Genomic DNA, 21,758 nt, shown 5'->3' with positions numbered 1-21,758 from the left:
AAAGGAGACCTCTCCTTCTCCTTCTCCTCATCATCTATAGATCAAAAAGGCACAAAGAATAACAATAATCAAGATGCCAGCCTACACAACCTCCACCGCCAAACGTTCCCGCCGTTCCCGCGCCTCCGCGCATAGCAGACACTCAATCCGTCCATCTTCCCACCCCCAATCCGAAGAAGACGACTGTCCCTTCTGTCTAATCTCCCGTTCCAACCCTCCACGAGCCCAAATAACCCCCTACGCGGCCCCATCGACAGCCTCACCAACCCACAACCGCGAAACAACCCACATGATCCTATCAACACCGCAAGTAATCGGGTTCTTGGATATAATGCCATTATCACCAGGACACGTATTATTAACGCCTCGACACCATGCCGAGAAGATTATGGATTTGACGCCGGAGGAAGGAGCGAGTTTGGGAGCTTGGTTACCGATTATTACGAGGGCGGTTAGTAGGGCTATGCAGGTTGATGATTTGAATGTGGTGCAGAATAATGGTATGGATAGCGAAACTCCTGAAGATTGTAGAGTGAATGTTGGGTGGGGGAGGAAGGTTTTTGATGAGGTTAAGGAGAAGGTGGAGGGGGTGTTTATGGGTGATGGTTAGTCTACCTTTCTCTCTTTTGATCTTTGCTTCTTTCTTTCTTCTTTGCTTTTCTTTTCTTTCTTTATATATATTCTATTACGAGAAAGAGGGGGGAATCATGATGGTATTATATCTATTCTATCCTTTGGAAAGAAAAAGATGAAGAAAAAGACAAAAAAAAAACCAAAAGCTGATGACCCTCCTCATCAGAACACCCCTCCACTGGAAAAATAAAGAGAAGAAGAAGAAGAGGAAGATAAGGGAAAAGTAGAAGAAGAAGAGGGGGAAAAAATAGGTACTTGATCGAAATATCACAAAGATCGCGACCCGCTAACGAAAGAAACCCCCCCGGCCGGCCGGATCGATGTCCCCCGAAAAAATAAATAGGCGCAAGAGCAAGTCAAGTCGTCAAGCACGTTCATTACCATATCATCCCACGACCGGAATCGCATACGGCTTCTAGAGCATGGACTATGTTCGGAAAAGGACAACGATCCGATTTGGACGACGATGAGGCGGCGTTAATCGCTGCTAGGATCAGGCAGGAGATCGCATGGGAGATGGAAAGGATGGGGAACAGTACCGACGCGCCTGTGTTCAGGACGACGGTTTTGGCACCGAAGTTGTAGACGCTCTTGAGGAGGAATTGGTGGTGATGGGGTTTGTAAGAGTAAAGGAAGAAGGGTCTGAAGGGTCTCTTCGTTTTGGGAATAAAAATAGGAGGGTGTCGATAGAAGGAAAACGTAAAGTATAATAATGTCGTCGCTGATTTCTCATTGGAGTCTTTTTTTCTTTCAAGAAGGTAAAAGGGATACATACATATCTGGACTGGCTTCTGGCTTCTTTGATTTCTTTTTGTATGTTAGCGTCAGCCTTGGATTTGGGTAATAAAGCGTCTTTACCATATACATATAACTCCCATGTCGTTTTGTTCCAAAGAGCTTATAAGTATCAAGCTTTGACCTGATCTCTTCACTGTTTTTTTGTTTTACTATCATTGAATACAATTGAAGCAGCACATGCACGGAATATGTGAAGAGTTTATCTCGATTAAGTTACGTTAGCCTCACATCAGCCAACTTCTATTAACAAGAATGCCATAGTACATATATGCACATTGATTATCCGATAGAGGGGGAGAAACAAGCGGGAACCAGCAGTAGCAAAGTACGCAAAAAGAACCTGAAAGGATGCTCAAAGAACGCCTTTGTACCGGATCTGAAAGAGAACGGGAAAGAAAAAAGATTATGAAACAATAAAAGGCATGCTTGGAAAGGCAAACGGAAGAGAAAGAAATCAGAGTCATCGTACCGTTCCCAATGACATGGTTGATCGGAGGGTCTTTAAGAGGAAAATATGAGAACCAGAAGAAAGAAGAGAATCTCCATAATGCAAACATGTCAATGGGAAGGGATAGTATGTACACAGAAAGCAGCAGAAAGCAATTTTGGGACGCCTTGGATCGTTAGTTTCTTTGTTAGTAAAGGAACAATATCGTATTTCTTGAAGCCTCTGAATGGGTTAGTCAGTTCGTGCTTGAAGCCTGCGGCAGTAGAGGTAGAGAGGTTCGCGAGATTCAAGACATTGCTATTCTAGCCAATAGACAGGTAGGGACGGCGTAAGAAGTGAGTACAGGTGTGACAAGCCTATCGCTCTCTTTCCTACGAGCCTGCCTTTCTAAGGGAAACATTTGAATGTGAATGATCTCGGTCGGAGAGAGGTTAGAGGAGGCGTGAATGATGAAAGGTGAGAAAAATCAAGATGTTAACAGAAAAAAAACAAAACACCTTGGACGCCGTTAAATCATGATGAAAAGAAACAATGTATATCCGCATATCACCTGCCATGCAAGATCGGTGATCACGGAAATTCAAAACAAAGAAGCAAGAGTCAAGACAGAGGAATCTGTGTTCACAAGTCGACGGGCTCGTTCAAATCAACCTTATAGTGAACGGCAGCACTCTTGGCCCACGAGCGAACCTTGATCGAAGCTATAGAAAGATACGAATTAGTGGCAAGTAGTTATACGAACACGACCTGTGATGACACATACCCTTCTTGAACTTCTTGTCGGCATATTTCATAAAAAATGCCTCGTGCTTAACTGGGCGGGCGAGGTAGTCAACCATGAGCTTGAAAACTGGCATGATCTCGTCCTCAGTGTACCCTGAGTAGTGAACAAGGCTTGCATTCTATTAAACTATTAGTATAAAGTCTGGATAATATTTCATGAAGAAAATGCAAAGGACATACCCATGAGCCACGGTTATACATTTTCCTAGCCATGTACATCGCAGCGGCAGCAACGAGCGAGCCTGGATACTCAAGGAAACGGTAGTCGAGGAGACTGACTTCCATGAGGTACTTGGCGAAGGTACGAGTGCGAATGTCGTAGTCATCAGCCTTGGAGATACGGCGAAGGAAGTTCATGGGGTTAGGGTATGACAAGTCATAGTCGAGGGTGGTGAGAATATAACGCTCGGCTCTGAGAAGTTCATCTTCGACGTAGCCACCGTCGCTAACATAGATGAAGTTCTTGATGGAAGGAGAGTAAACCTCTTCATACTTGGCAGCAACCCACATCGCAGCAACGCCAACAAGCTGGAGCTTATCCAATCCGACCTGCTTAAGTCCAAGGAAACGGTCGATGATGTTGACTGTGAGATAGAGGGTCTCTGGGAGAAGGCGGAAGCGAGTGTGAACTTCGATGAGCCAGTCGACGAGGATTCCACGCATCTTCCATTGCAACTCGTCTTGGTGATCCATATATTCGGGGTTGGCCATGCTCTTCGGTTCCAAGTCACGGAGGTAGGCATCGATTTCTTCGGCGTACTCAGCGACCATCAATGGGTCATCGTCTTCTTCATTTTCGAGAATGATAGCTGGTTGAGGCTCGACGACACGAGTCCTCTTGCTATTCGGCTCGTTGGCAAAAACTTCTCCTTCCTTCTCTAGGGCGGTGGGCTTTTGAGCAACGACCTCCTTCGCCTTAGGCTTGACCTCGACGGCAACAGCCTCGGGCTTCTTCTTCTTCTCCTCGACAGGAGCCTCATTTTCGTTGTTGTTTTCGGCTTCGGCGGCACGGGTGGAAGAGTTGGTACGCTTACGAGGGCGTGCAGCAGCGGTCTTAACGGTCTGCTTGACCTCGGCGGCCTTGACTTCCTCGACAACTTTCTCCTTAAGAACGGTGCGAGACTTGGTCTTGGTAACTCCAGTCTTTGCAGCGAGAACACTCTTGACCGCTTTCTTGGTCTCCTTCTCGAGAGAACCGTCTTGACCAGCTTTGTTAAAGTTGCTGACGTCTTCGAGAGCGACACGCTTGCGGTTCAAGGGCTGAGAAGCCTTGGTGCCAGCGGTAGTAGTCGAGGCCAGAGCCTTGCCAACAGTCTTGGTTGAAGCACGCGTGGCTCGGCTGGCAATGCCTGCGTTCTCATCTTGGTTCTGTGCCCTTTGGCGAGTGACACGTTTCTATAGATATGTATAAAATTAGATAACGTTTCCCTTTTTTCCCGTGCATTTGCTGAAGGGAAAGGAAAAAAGGAGGACTTACGGCTTGCATCGTGTCGGATGTGTAGTGGATTGGTGTTTGTGACGTTATATGAGTGTAAGTGTGGAAGTATCCGAGATCAGACGATCAAGGAATAGAGACTAAATGTAGGTGAAAAGAGCGGCCGAGTTAGTCTGACATGTCGTGAAGATGAATGCAGATTAAGATTTGTGCGTATGTGGAAGGTGCAAGGTGTAAGGAAAATATGTGAAGAATATGACAGGAATGAGATTCTGGTGGAGACACGGTGCACGAGGAGTAACAAAGGAAACAAGACACCAATGAGGCAAGAATGAGAAAATACGTGAGTAAGAGTGTCAGAGAGTGGAGACACGTACACTAAGAGTTTCACACCGTTAGAGAACGGTTTGTTAGATCGAATTCGTTAAAGGTAGACGCGGTCTTCGTGAATTTGCAAATATAGCAGTCGTGAGAAGGGATCTCGTCGAGTATCGGAATAGGTGGAGGAGGGGGATAATAGAGTCTACAACGATCTAGAGTGGTAGGTCAAGGTCAAGGAAGGGAACAAGAAAGAAGAAAGAAAAGAAAAAAAGGAATTGAAGATGTATGTATGTGTGTGTGTGTGTGGCTAGGTTGGATGCAAGGAGGTGTGAGTGTTAAGAAGGGAGGTTGGTGATGTCTGAGAAAGAGTTTTATGCCCGGTTAAGAATGGAGATGTGTGCTATATGCTATATAGCAGCGTAGAGCAGAGTGTCTACGGTAGAATAGAATACAGTAGAATCCAATCCAATCCAATCGACGGGATTCGCTGTTGTTATGATTTTTTTTGGTTTATTTTAGTATTGCTGGGGGAATTCTGGTGATGCCGAGCAATGGGGGAGGAGGTTGGTTGTGATGGGTTTTCCAAGGTGTTGAGGCTCCTTTTGGCGTTGTTATTGGATTCCTTCCTGACCGGGAAAAAAGGAACAGGAACAGGAACACGGCGGGTGGATGGTTTGGCGGCTACGCTTTCGTAATAACTGCTTTAACGTTAATTATTGTCACCTGCTTCCAAAAAGGCCGACAATCAATGCATTCAAGATCAGAAAGAAGACCTCAAGATGGGAGATGTGATATCTGATGAGGTGATGATGATGATGCTGCGGAGAGGGAGGGAGAGAGATGAGTATTGAATTGATTGATTGATTGATGTCTGGAACAGAGAGTATTGGAAACAGCGCTGAAGGGCACGCTCTTGGTGTTTAAAGGTGCTAAACTGTTTTGTTGTTGTTGTTCTGTGTTGACAAAGCCCCCAGCCAATCAGGGTCATCAGCCAATCACCATCCAGCTTTCATGTAAACATTCTTCCCGAAGAGGAAATGGCCTTGGCTGACTAAGAAACACCACACGAACACGAACCATTGGAGACCAAACGGAGGGTATCGCGAAGAACGGGCAATGCGGCCCAGTTGGGAATACGCTAATTAACGCCCAAAGAGTACTTCTAATTGAAGTGGGCGTTTACCTCATAAGCAATGTAATGTAATGTAATGTAATGTAATGCATTGACTGTATTCATTCCTGCAAATTTCCATACTCCAATCCACTCTATAATTGAATTTGATACTCCTCATTACCGTTCATTCACTCCATATTTTTTCCTCTGTGTCTTGTCTACCCTCACTCTGTTTCCCCTCCAAGAAAAGGCCCCAGCTAAACCTACACGGTACAGTCACCCCCGGCTGATGCGAACTACTGATGCGATGTTTCCCCGTGTTCCCTGCAGTGACCAGATGCAGTTTAATGCCTCTGCCAGTTCCCGGTTAGACTGGCTGACCCGGTTTGTCGTCGTGTGGTTGCCCCGACAACTTCTCGAAATCGCAGGTGCAAACGATCAATCCCCAACCCGGCCCAAGAAGCCCAGCCCGGGTGCGGCCTCACGATGCAAGCAAGTCCAGGCTTCATGCCGTCAGAAACCCACATAATTGTATGTGTGCGGTGTGTGCTGGCTGCCCTTTTGTCTGGCGTTTCAGGCTTCACTCTCGCGTGAGGTCCTCTGCCCAAATCCAGCCAAAACACTGTCGGTTTGGGTGAGACGGAACAAAAATGTTGGACCTGAACGACCGTCCATTGGCAATCTCGGGTAGCCGCAGTGGAAATTCCTCAGCAACATTCGGGCTGATTGGCTCGGACAAGATCAAGAACAAGGATACACGAACGAACACGCTTGCTCAGTCGCTCACCTCACGCATTCTGTGGCTGAACAACGGTGGATCTGAATTCATTCTGGTTTCGAATCACCGCCGTTAGCAAATACAACTACTAACCAGGTGGTGGTACTAGGCAGTTTCGGTGAGTGAGGTCATCCGGCAATACCATTGATACTGCTGATACCGCTGATACCGGGTTCATGAATTTTATATAGGTACTGAGCGTATGTATATATGCATTTCGTCCGAGCATCCTATTCGATATCAATGCAATCATGGTATCGATGTTATATCGATTGATATCATATCAATATCTCGAACCTCACCGACGGATGGAGACAGCGGCAGGCCTCCGAGTCCCGCCCGTCAACGTGCATATGCAATCGCATGGATACCGCTTTTCCACAACCGACAGGGCCCGCCAACGCAAAAATCCTGTTTGCGAATTGCCTCGTAGCTTAGCCGTTGATATGACTAAACTGAAAACTGCATGTACTTGTACCTTTTGCCCTCAAAATGCATCATCGATTAATTTTTATCGAACCCTTTTTTCCTGGCCTTTCATTCGTTATATATACCTACTACCTAAGTATATAAAGGTTATAATATCTATCCTTACAATTGCTGTCTTTGGCAATTAGGGGCCGGATGATGCCGCAGTATGGACTCTGCAAAGGCAGAGACTTCGGCCGATGCTGCTGCTCGGCGTCGGCACACTACCAGCAGACGTAGGTCGTGCGATTCCGGATCTCCAAAGCATATGCATACCCGTACTGCACATGCCGGTACATTGACACCGACAGATATTGAATCCCAGTCGAAGGGCCCTGCCAATGTCATTCCAAATCCCAGTCCGACTGACGACCGACAAGTGCGATGGTCGGCTCTTGAACCCCATGTCCCAAAGCCCTTAATTGATCAATCAAAGTCCGGCCAGTCGTCACCCGGATCGGCATGGACACCGCCATATACAAAGGTATACCGAGGTTCCTTTGCTGCGACACCTATATCTCGTTCTCGGCTGGCTAGCGGACAGGCTACGCCTAGGGGAGGTTCACTTGTCGCAAGTATACCTCTGGATCAATTTATGAGTAGACTTCAACTTGAAGCCGACGACCTGGAAGACTACGGAGTTGAAGAGCTGCGAGATGGATTCTTCGATGCATCGTTTTACAAAATGCCTCGCAAAGAATTGGCAACTGCGAAGCAGAAAAGGAAGATAAGATCACCTTTCTCGCTACAAAAGTTTGTTCAGTTGCAGAAGGATGGTATCAAGCGGTTCATTTGGAGTATCAAGCATCCGAAACGACGGAGCGCTCTGATGAGAGCTGTTACTGGTTACATGTTAGCATATATCCTATGTCTCGTCCCAGCAATAAGAAAATGGTTAGGGCCGTATCATTTTATCATGATCATAGCTACTATTGTCAACCACGCTGGACGAAGTATAGGTTCACAGATCGAGGGCACTATAGCAACCATCATAGGAGCTGGTATTGGAATTGGAGCCGGTCTTCTGGCTTTATGGATATCGACTGTATCCGGCCCGGCAAGAGACAGCTACGGGGCCTTCCTAGCTGTCTGCTTGCTTATTACGCTCCCAATGTTAGCATGGGCAAGAGCAAGGTTTGCTAGGGTCTTCCAGTTATGTATCTGCGCAGGCTTTGCTCTGTTCTTCATGGTCTGCGAGAGAGTCGGGCCAACCCCATTATACCGGAAGGCATGGGAATTCGGTATACCGTGGGTTTTAGGCGTGGCCATTGCTCAGATTACCAATATATTCTTGCTACCGAACCCTGGGAATGTTCAAATTGCGTATGTATCAATTGCAACTGGTGCTTTATTGCTTTCCCAATACTGATTGAGCCTAAAATTTAGTCGTGCCCTACACAAAGCACTCGATGCGGCTATAGGTGGGCTTGAGCTCCCGCGCCCATCAACTGCCCGCCAGCGCGAAAAGATGAGTCAGGAAACCGTCGAGATGTCTATCGCAGTGAGAGACTTCAGATCGGAGATAACTATCTCCAAAATCTCACCTGAGGACATGACAGATCTGAGAAACAACCTCCAGGCAGTCATCCGAGATTTTCTACGTCTCGAATGCATAGCCCCTGTTTTCGAGCCTCCAAAGGAAGAACAGCAACCGCGAAAGGGCAAACCTCTCAAGGAAACAAAAATCCACATTGAAATTGATAGCGGTGATGAGAGCGAAGATGACGAAAAGGTTGAAATCGATCGTATAAGAGCAGTCCTTGCCGGACCGAGCCGTGAGATGATCAACGTCATGAAGGAGGCTTTGGAAGCCTGTGATACGCTTCTCATGCAAATTCTACACCAAACCTCCTTTCTTCCGCCAGGGAGGAAAAAGAACACCTGGGATTGTGAAGTTCTTGCGGACCGAATACTCGGAGCCAGAGATAAACTCGAAGAAGCCCACATGGTTTGGGCAGGCGTTCACCCTGCGGATGCTAGTTATACTGTCATCCAAATCTTCCTCTTCACATCAACACTACTTCAAGCGTGCGATCAGGTCACCAAGCTTGTAAGGTCTACTGGATCCATCGTTAAGAAAAGACGTGGGGCCAATTGGAGATTTTACCTCCCCGACTACCCGCTGGAGAAGTTGGTCTACCGGAGCAATCCCCAAGTTCGCCACGATCGAGGTGGAACCACAACAGCTTTCTACTTTCGAACAATGAAGGATATTGCCCTACTCATGAGTAAGATCGCTGGGAAAGCTTGGGTTCCCGATTCTGACCTTACGACAAAACCATCTCCTCAAAAGCAAGGCGAGAAGAAGACACTGAGGTTTAGAATCTGGGAGGTCCTTCACGAACTACAGGGATTCGAGGCAAGGTTCGCACTGAAGAATACCATGACTATATGTCTGCTTGCCATACCGGCCTGGCTTACTAGATCACAAAGTTGGTGGAACGAGTGGGAGGGATGGTGGTGTACCGTGGCGGCGTGGCACCTAATGCAGCCTAGGGTATGTTCTCGAAATAACCCCCCGTACAAGCAAACTGCAGAGAAGTTTGTATAGAAATCCATACTAATACTACTTTATACAGGTCGGTGGTAATCTAAACGACCTCGCGGCAAGACTGGTGACCGTCGCCCTTGGGGCCTTCTGGGGCGCTCTATCATTCTTCGCAGGCAACGGAAACCCATACGTTATGGCCGTATTTGCCTTAGTATTCGCAATCCCATTTTTATATCGCTATATGTTATCCTCTCATCCACGCTCCGGGTTTATCGGCTGCCTGACGTTCACCGTCGTTTCCATGACTTGCAAAAACTACGAAGGATTAATTCCTCCCCATAGGATCGCATATACCCGAGGAACAGCGATTATTGTTGGTGTCTTGGCCAGCGTCTTCATAAACTGGTTCCTATGGCCATTCGTAGCTCGCCATGAACTTCGAAAATCCCTAGCAAATATGCTGATAAACCTCAGTATTGTCTACCGTACCGTCGTAGCAAAGTATGTCCACACGACCCCTTCCATATCATCTTATGTTCCACAAACTAATTAAATCCAAACTATAGATACATATATCACGATCTCGACTACATGCCCTCCCCGCAAGACATAATCGACTCACAAATCCGCGAAGCCAAACTCCGCGAAGGTTTCGTACGTATCCGCGAACTTCTAAAAATGACAGAACACGAACCCCGTCTCCGCGAACGCTTCGACCCGACACCATACGAACATCTAATCGATAGTTCCGAAAAGTTCTTTGACCACATAATCGACGTCAGACAAGCTTCGCTATATTTCAGAATAAGTGGGGATAGAGATATGGCACAAATGATGTTATCTTGTAGAAGGGATGCTGTTGCGACTATATTGATGAATCTGTGGGTGTTGGGCGGCGGGTTGAGGAGTAAAACACCTATTCCGAAGTATTTACCTTCTGCGGCTATCGCGAGACGGAGGCTGTTGCAGAGGATCGAAGATATGGATTCGGAAGGGTATTACGAGAAGAGTCTGTATGAGGGGAAGAGGAGGCGGTTGAGGTTTACGGAGTTGGAACAATTAGACCCTGAGAGCCTTTTCGTAGATGGACCGGACGGAAAGAGTGGGGTTAAAGATGGGAAGGTGAGGCATAAGGGGATCGATAAGTGGGCGCATTTCTATCGTAGGTTTCTTCCTTCGTTTTTTCTATCTATACCTTATGAAAATAACTAATATATTTGTCGGTTGTAGAGTATGCTTACTCGTCGATTCTTAATGAGATTGTACGGGAGCTAGAGCAATTACAGATATACACGAAAGCGATCACTGGGGAATTGAGCATCGGGAAATTCGATTGAAAGTCGGGCTAGGTAACAGATATATGTATAATTGGTTGATTTTGAGTTTCAGCATTTTGGAAAGGTGATCCGGAGTGATATCATAAAACGGTTTATTTGGGGCAGGTTTGGTGCATTTCTTATTTCGTTTCCGTGAAGCATTACACTTGTCACTTTTTGGCGATGTATTTTTATGTAAATACAATCGCGGCCATGTACCTGAAGTATATATTTTATAATCCTTAATACGAGATTCAAACCGGCATAATCAACGCCATGATTCCATTTTCCAGATGATAAGGAAAGAGTCGCTAGTCTTTCCTCCCTTCCAAAAGATAACCTATGAAACATAGGCCACGCCGGATACAATCGCCGAAATTTTTGACGCCAAAGTTAACAAGAATCTACCACAGTCTAACAAAATGCGGGCACAGTAACCTAAAAAATAGCTCTCAAACCAAGTGGTAAATTGGGATTACGATACCCAGGAAGCTGCTTCCCACCCTACGAGGAGAAACTTCCTGCGCCAGTTACTCGAAGAACCTCGCCGGTATATGCAATCACATACTTGGATGGATGCCACGCTACAGCATGTGCTGGGTAATTCGCTTTAATTTCATGGACGTATTCGCCGGACTCCACATGCATCTAGAAATATCCAAATTAGCCTCCTCTCTTCTCCTTGAGAAAAACAATACCGTTATAGTATTTTTTCTTTTCTTAAAGAAAGTAATAATAAAAAAGAATGTATGTGTAAGCGGGATAATACATACCATACTGATCGGCATACTCTCATCGCTCCCAGCCACCAAAAACGCACCATCAAAACTAAAGCTCACACTCCGCATCGGATGGTCCGATTTATCAAATGTTCTAAGACATACCCAATCCGTCGTATCCCATAATGATATCAAGGCGTCATTACCGCCTGTAGCAATGTATTTACCGGACGGTGAAATATCCAGACAATAGCAACCTGCCGTATGAGCATTGAAGGTGTAGATTATTTCGAGGGAAGGGTAGGATCGTAGGACGACCTTGCCAGAGGCGTGGGTTTGTAGAATGATTGTGCCGTTGTGGGAGAATGTTGTTTGGAAGGTCTGAAGGGAAGAACAAGGGGGTAAAAATTGGTTAGAAATCGAAGAGAAAGACTAGGAGGGATTGATGTACCGTGTCGTTTCCTTCATCAATTGTGTTTACTACTGCATTCTGTCGAAGATCGAGGATTTTGATTTTGTTATCCTGTAGAATAAAAGTGTCAGCCATAGCCTTTGACCAAAATCCAGAAGTGAATAGAGGTGTGTGTGTGTATACCTTTCGCCCGACGGCTACAACATACGCATCAGGATGATACGACAGAGAGTAATTGTCGCCTCCAGTTTTGATATCTTGCGTAGCTTTCGCAGCTGTATACCCTCAAACAAAAAGACCCAGTCGTAGAAGAATCCAATCAGCCACCGTCGTCCCAGAATCATCAACCGTCCGAAGTCGAAAAGGGAAAGGATATATGATCCAAAGAAATAATAATAATAAATAGAACCCCATTCGTGAAGATGGTGAAGGAGTATCAACGATGGTGAAGAGAGAAAAACCGACTTCTATAATCCCAAAACTTAACAACCCCAGAATCTCCAACCCCACAGCTTGCGAGCCGCTCAGCATGTGTAGGATCCCATTGGACTTTCTCAGTAGTTTGTAATCCTGTACCCTTAAGATCGGTACTACTTCTAACATCTGCCTTCTCCGGATTCCATATTTTGACGTTTCCGCCGGCGCCACCGGTGGCGATTCGAGAACCGAGGTTGTTCCAAGCTACTGTGCGCAAGATGGTGCCGGAATGGCTACCGGGGTGGTGACGCGCATTTGGATCGTGAAAGGCGCGGATTTGTATGTCGGAGAAGTATTTAGGCGCGGCGGAGCGAGAAAGGTAACGAGTATTTTGGTTGGACATTTTGACGGGCGTTTGCAAGGAGGTAAAGGTTCAATGGTAGCCGCTATGGTTGTCGAGAGTGTAGTAGTAGATGCAAGAGCATTGCTTGCGATGAAGGCTTGGAGGAAGTTAAGGTTCGAGATGAAGTTGCGACTAAGCGTTCGTTAAAGCAAGGTGCTTGGGAACCGGTCTTGGCGCGACTGGCGACTTCAAAATTGCAACAGCTTCAACTTCAAAAACTTCAATCTCTTATGTGCACGCACTGATAATCAATCAATATGGCACAATTGCTCAATAAACTAGCCCATGCTGGTCCAGACGCCAAATGCTACATTACTTGCGGTAATCTTCCAGCGACCTTGGGTCCGGAAACATTGAACCAGCGGCCGTATACTACAATCCGTGGTCATATCTATAATCAACAGGTAAGTTCCAATAACTCGCGAAATGTTTGATACTACATATACTAGGATAAATGAATTCTAACAATACGAACAGGTCGACCTTCTTCTCCCAGATGAAATCTGCGAGCTGGTTCAAAATAGGCTGAGCGAGCAGCTCAAGCCTCTACAATATCATAGAATTTTCATGGGATTGAAAGATATCCTCGAGAAAGAGTTTTATAATAATTATATTCGACAGGGTAATGCATAAAATACCTTATTAGATATTTTAATTTAAGTCATATTGGGATAAACTATATAGCTAACTTGAAACTGGATTCCTAGGGAATATATTATTGCTCAGTGATGGTAGAATCGACGTTGATGATGTCTACTGCCTATACGATGGTATCGTCTTCAAACCCATATTGGATTCTAAAAGCCTATTCTAATAAATGGTTTTTTAGGTACACTATATCTTTTCCTCAAAAAAGACACATACGAAAAGGCAGGATTAGTTGGCAAGCAAGCCGCATTCGGCGGGAGAAAGAAGGAACGATGGGGTACATATAATATCCTCAAAAACCATTCTCCCATAAAGCTCCATATTGACCTCAGCATCTACACTAGTAATCGAACTCAACCTGAGGGAGCCACATATGATCCATGGGAGAAAGGCCTTTGATAGACTAGTCTGGAGTTTCACAAATGTCTTCAAACAACAGAATGCATGGCTATTCTGTGACCTACAGCAAGGTTCGAACCCCCCCGCCCCCGGGCGGCCCTTCACTTCTAAGGCATTATCGGCGAGTATAACCTAACGAATAAATATATACAGAAGCAATAAACCCATCCGCTGCACCATCAGAACCAACAGTCAAGGGCCTCACACTACCCACAGTCATCAGAACAATCACACCCACAATAACCAACTCCTCGACCCCCATAAAACTCGCCTCATTCGCGCACACAATTCCCACAAAGGATTCCACAGAATACACCCGCACAGTCTTCTACGACTGGGCCACTTCTCTCCATGAATGGCTAGCCTTAGTAAGTATAAACGCCGACCGTCTAAACATCACAGACTCAATAGATCCATTATTAAGTCGATACGAACCTCTAACGGACGATGATAACATCATAACTTCCACCACATCTACATCAGAATACAAACTTCAAGGGAAAATATCAAAAATTTCGTGGAGGGGGTTCATCCCCGCGGAATATATTTCAAAAATATTTAGTATTGTACAAGAAGTTGTGGCAAGGGATCAGTGGTATTCGATAACAGTACATGGCTTCCAAAATGCGCCAATCAGTTGGAAGGGTAGGCAGCATAGTGCCGTCGGCGGCGGGATGGGGGGTGAAAATCTGTATACTATCTTTCGACTCCCGGAAGGGAACAATACTAGTTCTGTCGGGGGGAGAAACAGCGGTGGTGATGACGGCGACGACGTTATGGGAGGGATGGGTATCACGGAAGGTGTAAATGAAAAGATCGTTGGGTCGAAATATATTATGTGGGAGGTAGTCGGTGGGAGGGACGAGTTTTCTTGAGAAATTTCAGCGCTAAATTACATAGATGTATCTTGACAGAATCGAACGGAGAATAGAAAAAAGGAGGCCATCGGGAATTTTTGAGTTATAAATACATTGTGAATTCACGCACTCATTGTAATATTAATATTAACTGGGCGACGGCTTTCATAGATTTCTGTGCCAGCTGGATGGGCTACAGGAATGTAGAGGAAGAAGTGCTTGTCGTGGTTTGTGAACGATAGTCGAACTCGGAGAGCCCGGATCCATGAGGTCCCTCGGGCAGTGATTCCCAAGTCCATGTGTGCCAACGAGATGGTTACCGCGTATAGAAAAGCAACGGCGCGTTACGTTCGTTATATTAAAGCGCAAGTTTTCGTTACTCATAAACGTCGACTTCCAGGTCTGGGTACGAGACAAAAAAGTCGGCTAGAAACTTCGGTGTGAGAACTATCGTAGAATCATCGGTCATCAATCGGAATTGGTATCGTAGCGTTAACCCCGCCGTATAATGACGTTTAGGTGTGAATAGGGAAAGAAAAGCTATATGTCCCGCCGCCATATCGGCATCGACAGTACCACTGGGTCTCTTTCTTAAAAAAAACAAATCAAGTTTTCTTCTTTTTTATATTTTCTTATCGAGCAGCAGGAAGAAACTGTGACAGAGTAGTTGGGAAAAAAAAAAAAAAAAAAGTAGAAAAGCAGCAATAATAATAGTAATAGTAAAAGAAACTGAAACAAAAGACGATCGTTTTTTTCGCGATGTATAATTTCGGGGGATTCCAGTCGGGGTCGAGATGATAAAAATAATAATAAAAAGGAACCCACCCACTTTTGTTCAATTGAATAAAAAGCCCATTGTGTGTGTATCTTTGTAGAGTATAATACTAGGGCATTTGTTGGCTTGGAATCCGAAAAAAAAAGAGAAAGAAGATCAAAAACCGCAGACAAGAAATCGAAAAGGAACCTTGGAACGCCTGTATCTCTGAATGCATATAAATCTCAAAAACAGAATAGTCTAAAAAGGACTTTTTTGTGAAGTTGTGGCGAGGAACGGGAGAAGGAAGACAAAGAACACCACTGAATAAACGATATGCTAATAAAGAGAAGTAGCAGTGGGTATTCCAAAACGGAGAAAACAGAATAAAGGGTTAAGAGGAGACTCTTGTAAAGAAAGCGGAACATTTAAGTCATGAAATCTTCATTATCTAGTTTCAAAAGAAGCGAAGACGAAGAATAGAAAAGAACGGATACAGAAACATAAGGAAGCTTGCTTTTATTGGGGCATACTTCGCAATGCATGATTGGCAGCACAAGAGAGAGAAATATAGCAAGCAACGAATCTCAATACCTGAAAAAAGCATTCAATGGATTTTTTCGGGAGTCGGTTTAATCGTCAATTCACCAAGAAGGGGGGGGCAAAAGAGGAACCACGTTAGACAAGTTTTTAGGCGCGGATAGAGGCCCCATTAGCACCATGGTTATTGGAGTGATTGTTCACATGATTGTTGCCGTGGTTGTTGCCATGGTTGTTGCCGTGATTGTTGGGGTGGTGATGTCCGTGGTTGTTGTGGTTATCATGGCGCCCGCCATGGTGGGAGTGATAGTGATTGTCGCGGTGGTGGTGGTGGGTATGGATAGGCCACATCTGGAAATTTTTATTCTTCTCCTGCATGAATCTCCCGAGTCTAGTTTTGGTAGAACCTGTGATAGTTTTGCTGTATCCAACAGCATCAACCATCTTCTTGTCATAGGGTGGTCTGTCAAGGGTTTGATCGCTGGAAAAAGTTGCGAAATCCTGGAAGAAGAGGTCTGGAGTTGGGAAGTTCTGGATCTTGAAAACGTGGAATTTGTAAAGGTACTCGATGCCTGTCGCGCGGCCGGCATGGAAGTCCTCAAGGGCAAGACTCTTGAACTCATTGTAGATGTTCAAGTTGAAATGTTTGCGGAGGAAATGGCTGTAAAAGCGGTATAGGATGTCTAGTTCACGAACATTGCCGGATTTGCTGTCGCGACGGCTGAGGACGTTGTTCTTGAAGCTGGAGTAGGCGTGAAGCGTAAAGGTTGTTACTCCAGGGACACGGGCTTCCTCTCCGGTGACGCCGGGATCAACAAACCATCCAACCTCGTCATTCAATTTAGAGACAGAGCCGTGGGCTTGCGGTCCTTGCCTAGGACTAGTAGGATAGAACTTTACCAGGCCGTCATCGTTTCTGGATGGATTGGTTAGTGCCACTGCCGAATATCAAATGGGGAGCTATTAACTTACTCCTTGGATTTCTGGCTTTCAACTTCACCGCTTTCAAGTTTAACCAAGGCTTCATTGAGCTGGTCGGTAACCATGAGACTTGGGGTCTGTTCTCCCTCAGTTGGCTGCGCGGATGCTTCAGTCCCGGTGGCGCTTTTGCGCATCACCAAAACAATATGATCGATCTTATCATCCGGGAACTCATTGACCGTAGGGTACTTCTTGTGTGAACGGACGCCCTTGTCGGCTTGAGGGACGCTCTCATCAACGGAATGCCCATTTGTTGGTTGGGCTTCATGTGCCGGAGCGAAGGGTTGGTAAGGAGGAATAAACCCATTTCCATAGGCTGCCCCATTCTCGGGAACAAACTCTTGGCCTGGGATGAAGGCGGGCATCATATGTGGTTGAGGGGGGTAGCCATTGTATGGAGGGAATTGTTGATCGGTAGGACCAGCTACTGGCATTGGAGGCATGGTCGGGCCTTGGAAGTACATTGGGTAGGGACTGTACTGAGGGGCTGTTGCAAATCGGTTCTCCGTCCAATAGGGGCCTTCATGTCGGCAGCTTTCGTCGCGGTCTTCATATTTAAGAGTCCACTCGCTAGGGTTGCGGGCGGACCTCAAACGCTCACGACCATCGGGGTGGTACCCACGGAACTCAACATCCGGTGATTGAATGCAGGCCTCTCGGACAATATTCTTGTTATCCTTAGTCATCTCCTTGACTTTGCGGAAACCGGCAATGATATCAAGGAAGATCCAACCCTGGCTATCCATGTGGCTACGCAAATAAGTGTCCTTTACCATGTTGTCAAGGGAAAAGTAGTAGCTCCTAATTCAGGTTTTGTTAGCATTAGAACTTAAATAGATTAGGCATTATCGTGCAACCTACAGTTGGTTCATGACGTTCTGGACAGCAGCTGTGAACTCATAATCTGGATGCATGGGGACACCCTGGCTGACACTGCCTCTATTGTTGTAATAAGGGTTGTTGTAGTACGAAGGAGACGGAACAAAAGGTGACTGGGGAGGGTAACCATTTTGCATGCCATACTTCCCAAATTGCTGCGGTTGGGTGACACTATGCGAACGGCTATTGTTTCCTCTGTAACTACGAGCTGTTTGTGGAGTGGATGGCGATGACGGGTATTGTGGAGACTGGCGTTGAGCGTTGGTGTTGATTTGGGAAGGGGGACTATGATGGCGAATCGAGTTGCCGCCGTTGAATCGGGTATTGGAATGATTCACGAACGAATTACTGTCACCTCTTCCTCCACGGAAGTTACCGCGGCCAGCGGGACGGTCCCGAGATGTGTTGTGAGAAGTACCATTGGCATCGCTAGTCTCCTGCTTCTGGCTGAAAGATCCAGTGTAGCCTCCACGGTTGTGGGTATTTTGCTCGCGCGTGGCATATGTTGTTGGCTTGTCTGCCTTCGGGCGGATGGTAGACGGCGGAAGAACGCCTTGACCAACGAATGCTCCGTCGTCGTTGGCCTGAGATGGCTTGCGTTCCTTTTCTTGAGACTCTTCTGATGTGGGCCCATTCTGTTTAACACCATTTGCAACTTGTGGAGCAACATCCTTCTTGACATCGGTCGTGTCCTTCTTTGCAGCGGTCTCAACAGCAACAGCATCCTCAGCTGTACGGGTGATAACGTTAGCATGGCGACGGGGATGAGCATGCGAATTTGCATTCTGACCTGTTGGCTCAGATGTAGTCTGTGAGCTTCGAGACTTGTCAAATCCAGTGGCGGCAACTGCTTCAGTGGGCGATGTACTAGTCTCAGTATCAGTGGCCCTGGGTGGGCCCTGGGCACCAGTCCTTCCACCACGATCGGCACGTCCTCCTCTTGGTCCTCTAGAACCACGTGTGGGCAAAGGAGTATCGTAGATGATATTTGGCGTGACAGCCATAGTAATCCACTTGTCTTTTGTCGGACGAGCACCGGATACTGCGGGCTTCTCCTTCTCCCTTTCTTTTTCTTTCTCCTCCTTCTCGCGCTTCTCGCGCTTCTCTTCATCTTGGGCGACCTCAGGGGTTGGCCACAGGGATTTATCAGTCATAGAGGGTGGTGCAGGCGATGCGGCCACATCCCCAGTTGTAGCATCATCCTGCTGTTGTCCCTTGCCGCGGTTGGTTGGTCGTCGCGAGACTGGGCCAGCTGTTAATATTATAGCATTATCTACTCGAAGATTTTGCAAAGACTTACTATCCTCGATCTGGGACAATATCTTGCCGTCTTTTGCGGCCTCTGGGGCACCCCGCTTCTCAGGAATATTAGATCCGTCTCGACGTCCGCCGGAAGGCTGGAATGGAGGTTTATTCTCTGAAGCAAGTGACTTCTGTCTATTGTGTCTCCTGTCGTTTCCGAATGTCTGACTCCCTTTATCCTGCGACGAGGTTCCATTCATGACTGGCTGAGTCTTCTTTGTCTCAGCCTGCATGGCCTTAGTTCGGTCAAAAGCTTCCTTTCGTACCATCCAAGGGTTCTGTTTTGGTATGGGTGCATCAACCAAGTTCTGGGTTTTGAATTTCGTTTTACCATCAGAACTTGTCTCTTTCCCACTCTTGCTGTCACCATCGTCATTTCCAGTCGTGCTTCCAGCAGCTTCTTGAGCTGATGTGATACTTCGACCGTCATCTTCTTTGTTGCTTAGCTCCCCTTGTATGGATTGGGCGTCAGCGGCCTTGACACTGCTTGAGCTCTTAGTGTCAGATGTGACACCATTTATTTGAGGTGATGAATCTGAAGTCTGGTCTTTAGAAGCAGTTATGGATTCGTCAATGATATTTAATTTTGACAAGTCAAGAGTGTCAATGTCCTTCTTGGCATCCACGGCATTGCCGGTTTCTACCGGTTTCTTCGATTCCTCTGGTGTAGACACTCCGGATTTGCTTGGGATTAATTTGCCAGAAGCAGCTGCAGCATATGAAAATGCGGGCTTCTTAGTCTCTGGCGCTGCCGATGTCATTTTGACTAATCACAGCTTGCACGCAAGACTATCTTCGATTAAGGCAGAGGCAGACAAGAGGACTTCCTCTGACCGTTCCGATAGTGGCGTGCTCAGTATCGCGTCTTTGGAGACGTTCCTTCGTATAAGCCTATTCGGCTGTTGCCTTTGTGAACGACTCAATCAGTTATGGCGTAAGGTGGACGTGGAAAAGGTCGTAAGAGCTTCGGAGCTAGGGTGCTCTGGGAATGATGGTAATTTCCTATTGCTGATGTAGGAATTGTGCAAAAGCTGCTACGGTTCTCTTAAAGGCCCGATGTAAACAAAGGGACTCCTGTTGGTTCAAGGAACAATGCGGTCTGGTATTCCAGAGTGCTCAAATATGAACTGTGAAGACTTTTGGATTGGACGGCAGGAAGACTCCGTCGCTTGAATGTCGTGCAATTGTCTCGAAGAATAGTGGACGTTCCAAAAAGTTTAATTGGGATGACCAGTTTGGTGAGACCACACTTGTAGAACTAGGAAAGAGAACAAGTCGTAAGTGGGGATGAGAACCGAGGAAGCGAGTGGTCGGTTGAGACGAGCCCGGGCAGCTTGTGATACACAATCTGCGGTGAAAACGTCACAAAGAATCGAACTCTCGAAGATTGCCGAAAAAATGTCAAAAAGACGCAGGTTTGCCTAACTTGCAGTACCGTGGAGTCGGTGGTATCGCGCTTGTAGCTGATTATGAAAGCGAAATTAGGATCCTATTGTCGGTTCGGCCCTGCTGAGTTTCCTCTGTGAGAGCAGACGTCGATCTTTAGGCAAAGGAAAAAAAAAAAAAGAAGAAAATTTTCGACAAGTGCGGGAACTTCGGGCAAGGTTGAAAGAACCAACGGGATGGATTTTTCTAGAAAGGAAAAAACGCTTCGAAAGGTCGATGACGCGTGTACCGGTTCCTGCGGTTCGTCAAACAGAGGAAAGTTGGATTCTGATGCAACTTGTAAGAAGAAGTCTCAACAGCTGCCCCAGTTATCGAATCGGAACAGTCAGCAAACGGCGGGCGATTGAAAGCAGCCGAAAGCAGAAACGCAGACGTACAGATAGCAGGACGGGTCAGAAGCGGGTCGGCCGATGAAGCAAAGAGCAAGGCGAGTTTGGAGGGTGACGATTGTGGAGATGGGTGGTAGGAGGTGAGGTTGATGACGAAGGGAAGAGATGATGGTGGTGGAGTTTGGTGGGAGGATGGATCGATGGAGGTCAAAATTGGGAAGAAAGAAAATTATTTGAAAAATGGACACCCACAAAACCGGCAGGGCAGAGCTGCAACGCAAACAGCTGTGACCCACAAACAACCACCGCAAAGTTAACGTTACGATCGAGAATGGTCTCTTCGGACTGGATTGGATTCAATTCGGAACGAGGGAGAACGGAAGCCACAGAAGTCACGGAAGAGCAGTCAAACAATACCAGTATACTATCACGGTCTGTCCTGCACTTGGCCCCCCCCTTTTTTTTTCCTTTTCCCTTTAACCTTCAGGTGAATTTACAGTATATTTTTTATACAATTCAGTTTTTCTGTGTGTGCGGGTTTTTTGGCGAAAAATTTTTGGCTGGCTGGTTCGGCCGTCGTCCTAAAAGAGAGCTAACGAGGATCTAGCAGGATGTATGCACCTACAACATACATAAGTACTTCTTAGGGAGTATCAATGAGAGATGCCAATGCGATGCCTCGGGATTGCCTGTCGCTTGCAGTGTGCCCTGGTGGCTGGGACTGTCTACGGCCTAGTACAAGCAAACGCCTGCAGTCAAATGCAATTACAATTGCAATATTCCTTCCTTTTCAGAAGAGAAAAGATCGAGAGCAATCCATTGACCTCGAGCACATATGATAGCAAAGTATCTCATGTCAATTGAGCCTGCCGGGAATCATGTCGTGCACCTGCAGAACCAGACTACGCTCAAATAGGTTGTCTGATTAAGTTACCCGCCGTGGTCGGCCAAATGGTAATTACGCTGCCATAGAAATAAAACCATCTCCGTCCGCGGTACGGAAATTTGCACAGACCGGCAAGTCCTACTCCTGCTCTTCCGGAACAAATACACAACTATCGATTCGGATGATCGGGAGAAATTGCAC

General features: G+C 46.4%; 6 protein-coding genes across 6 annotated transcripts; 3 read left to right on the top strand and 3 right to left on the bottom strand.

Moving 5' to 3' along the window:
• Positions 1-73: 73 nt before the first annotated feature.
• On the top strand, positions 74-1,218 carry AOL_s00006g164 (uncharacterized protein; the record flags this gene model as incomplete). The annotated part of the gene is made up of 2 exons (XM_011119473.1): positions 74-605; positions 977-1,218. 2 exons carry the CDS (start codon positions 74-76, stop codon positions 1,216-1,218), a joined length of 774 nt encoding a protein of 257 aa, XP_011117775.1.
• Positions 1,219-2,500: 1,282 nt separating this feature from the next.
• AOL_s00006g163 (uncharacterized protein) lies at positions 2,501-4,148 on the bottom strand (the record flags this gene model as incomplete). Its single annotated transcript, XM_011119472.1, has 4 exons — positions 2,501-2,580; positions 2,643-2,781; positions 2,843-4,057; positions 4,140-4,148. The coding sequence occupies 4 exons, from the start codon at positions 4,146-4,148 to the stop codon at positions 2,501-2,503; spliced, it is 1,443 nt and encodes a 480-aa protein (XP_011117774.1).
• A 2,799-nt stretch (positions 4,149-6,947) lies between these two features.
• AOL_s00006g162 (uncharacterized protein) lies at positions 6,948-10,606 on the top strand (the record flags this gene model as incomplete). Its single annotated transcript, XM_011119471.1, has 5 exons — positions 6,948-8,101; positions 8,165-9,275; positions 9,358-9,770; positions 9,836-10,431; positions 10,500-10,606. The coding sequence occupies 5 exons, from the start codon at positions 6,948-6,950 to the stop codon at positions 10,604-10,606; spliced, it is 3,381 nt and encodes a 1,126-aa protein (XP_011117773.1).
• Positions 10,607-11,089: 483 nt separating this feature from the next.
• AOL_s00006g161 (uncharacterized protein) lies at positions 11,090-12,536 on the bottom strand (the record flags this gene model as incomplete). The annotated part of the gene is made up of 5 exons (XM_011119470.1): positions 11,090-11,233; positions 11,359-11,685; positions 11,756-11,827; positions 11,900-11,991; positions 12,182-12,536. The coding sequence occupies 5 exons, from the start codon at positions 12,534-12,536 to the stop codon at positions 11,090-11,092; spliced, it is 990 nt and encodes a 329-aa protein (XP_011117772.1).
• Positions 12,537-12,793: 257 nt separating this feature from the next.
• Positions 12,794-14,458, top strand: AOL_s00006g160 (uncharacterized protein; the record flags this gene model as incomplete). Its single annotated transcript, XM_011119469.1, has 6 exons — positions 12,794-12,940; positions 13,014-13,158; positions 13,244-13,306; positions 13,366-13,461; positions 13,529-13,654; positions 13,737-14,458. The coding sequence occupies 6 exons, from the start codon at positions 12,794-12,796 to the stop codon at positions 14,456-14,458; spliced, it is 1,299 nt and encodes a 432-aa protein (XP_011117771.1).
• Positions 14,459-15,884: 1,426 nt separating this feature from the next.
• Positions 15,885-19,657, bottom strand: AOL_s00006g159 (uncharacterized protein; the record flags this gene model as incomplete). Its single annotated transcript, XM_011119468.1, has 5 exons — positions 15,885-16,650; positions 16,707-17,516; positions 17,577-18,324; positions 18,385-18,837; positions 18,895-19,657. 5 exons carry the CDS (start codon positions 19,655-19,657, stop codon positions 15,885-15,887), a joined length of 3,540 nt encoding a protein of 1,179 aa, XP_011117770.1.
• Between the last annotated feature and the right edge of the window lie 2,101 nt (positions 19,658-21,758).

Source organism: Orbilia oligospora, assembly GCF_000225545.1.
Source record: "Orbilia oligospora ATCC 24927 unplaced genomic scaffold scaffold00006, whole genome shotgun sequence".
In the NCBI taxonomy this organism is placed as follows: Eukaryota; Fungi; Ascomycota; class Orbiliomycetes; order Orbiliales; family Orbiliaceae; genus Orbilia; species Orbilia oligospora.
Note: the sequence above shows the minus strand (reverse complement) of the source record. Positions and strands in the feature narration are given on the sequence as shown.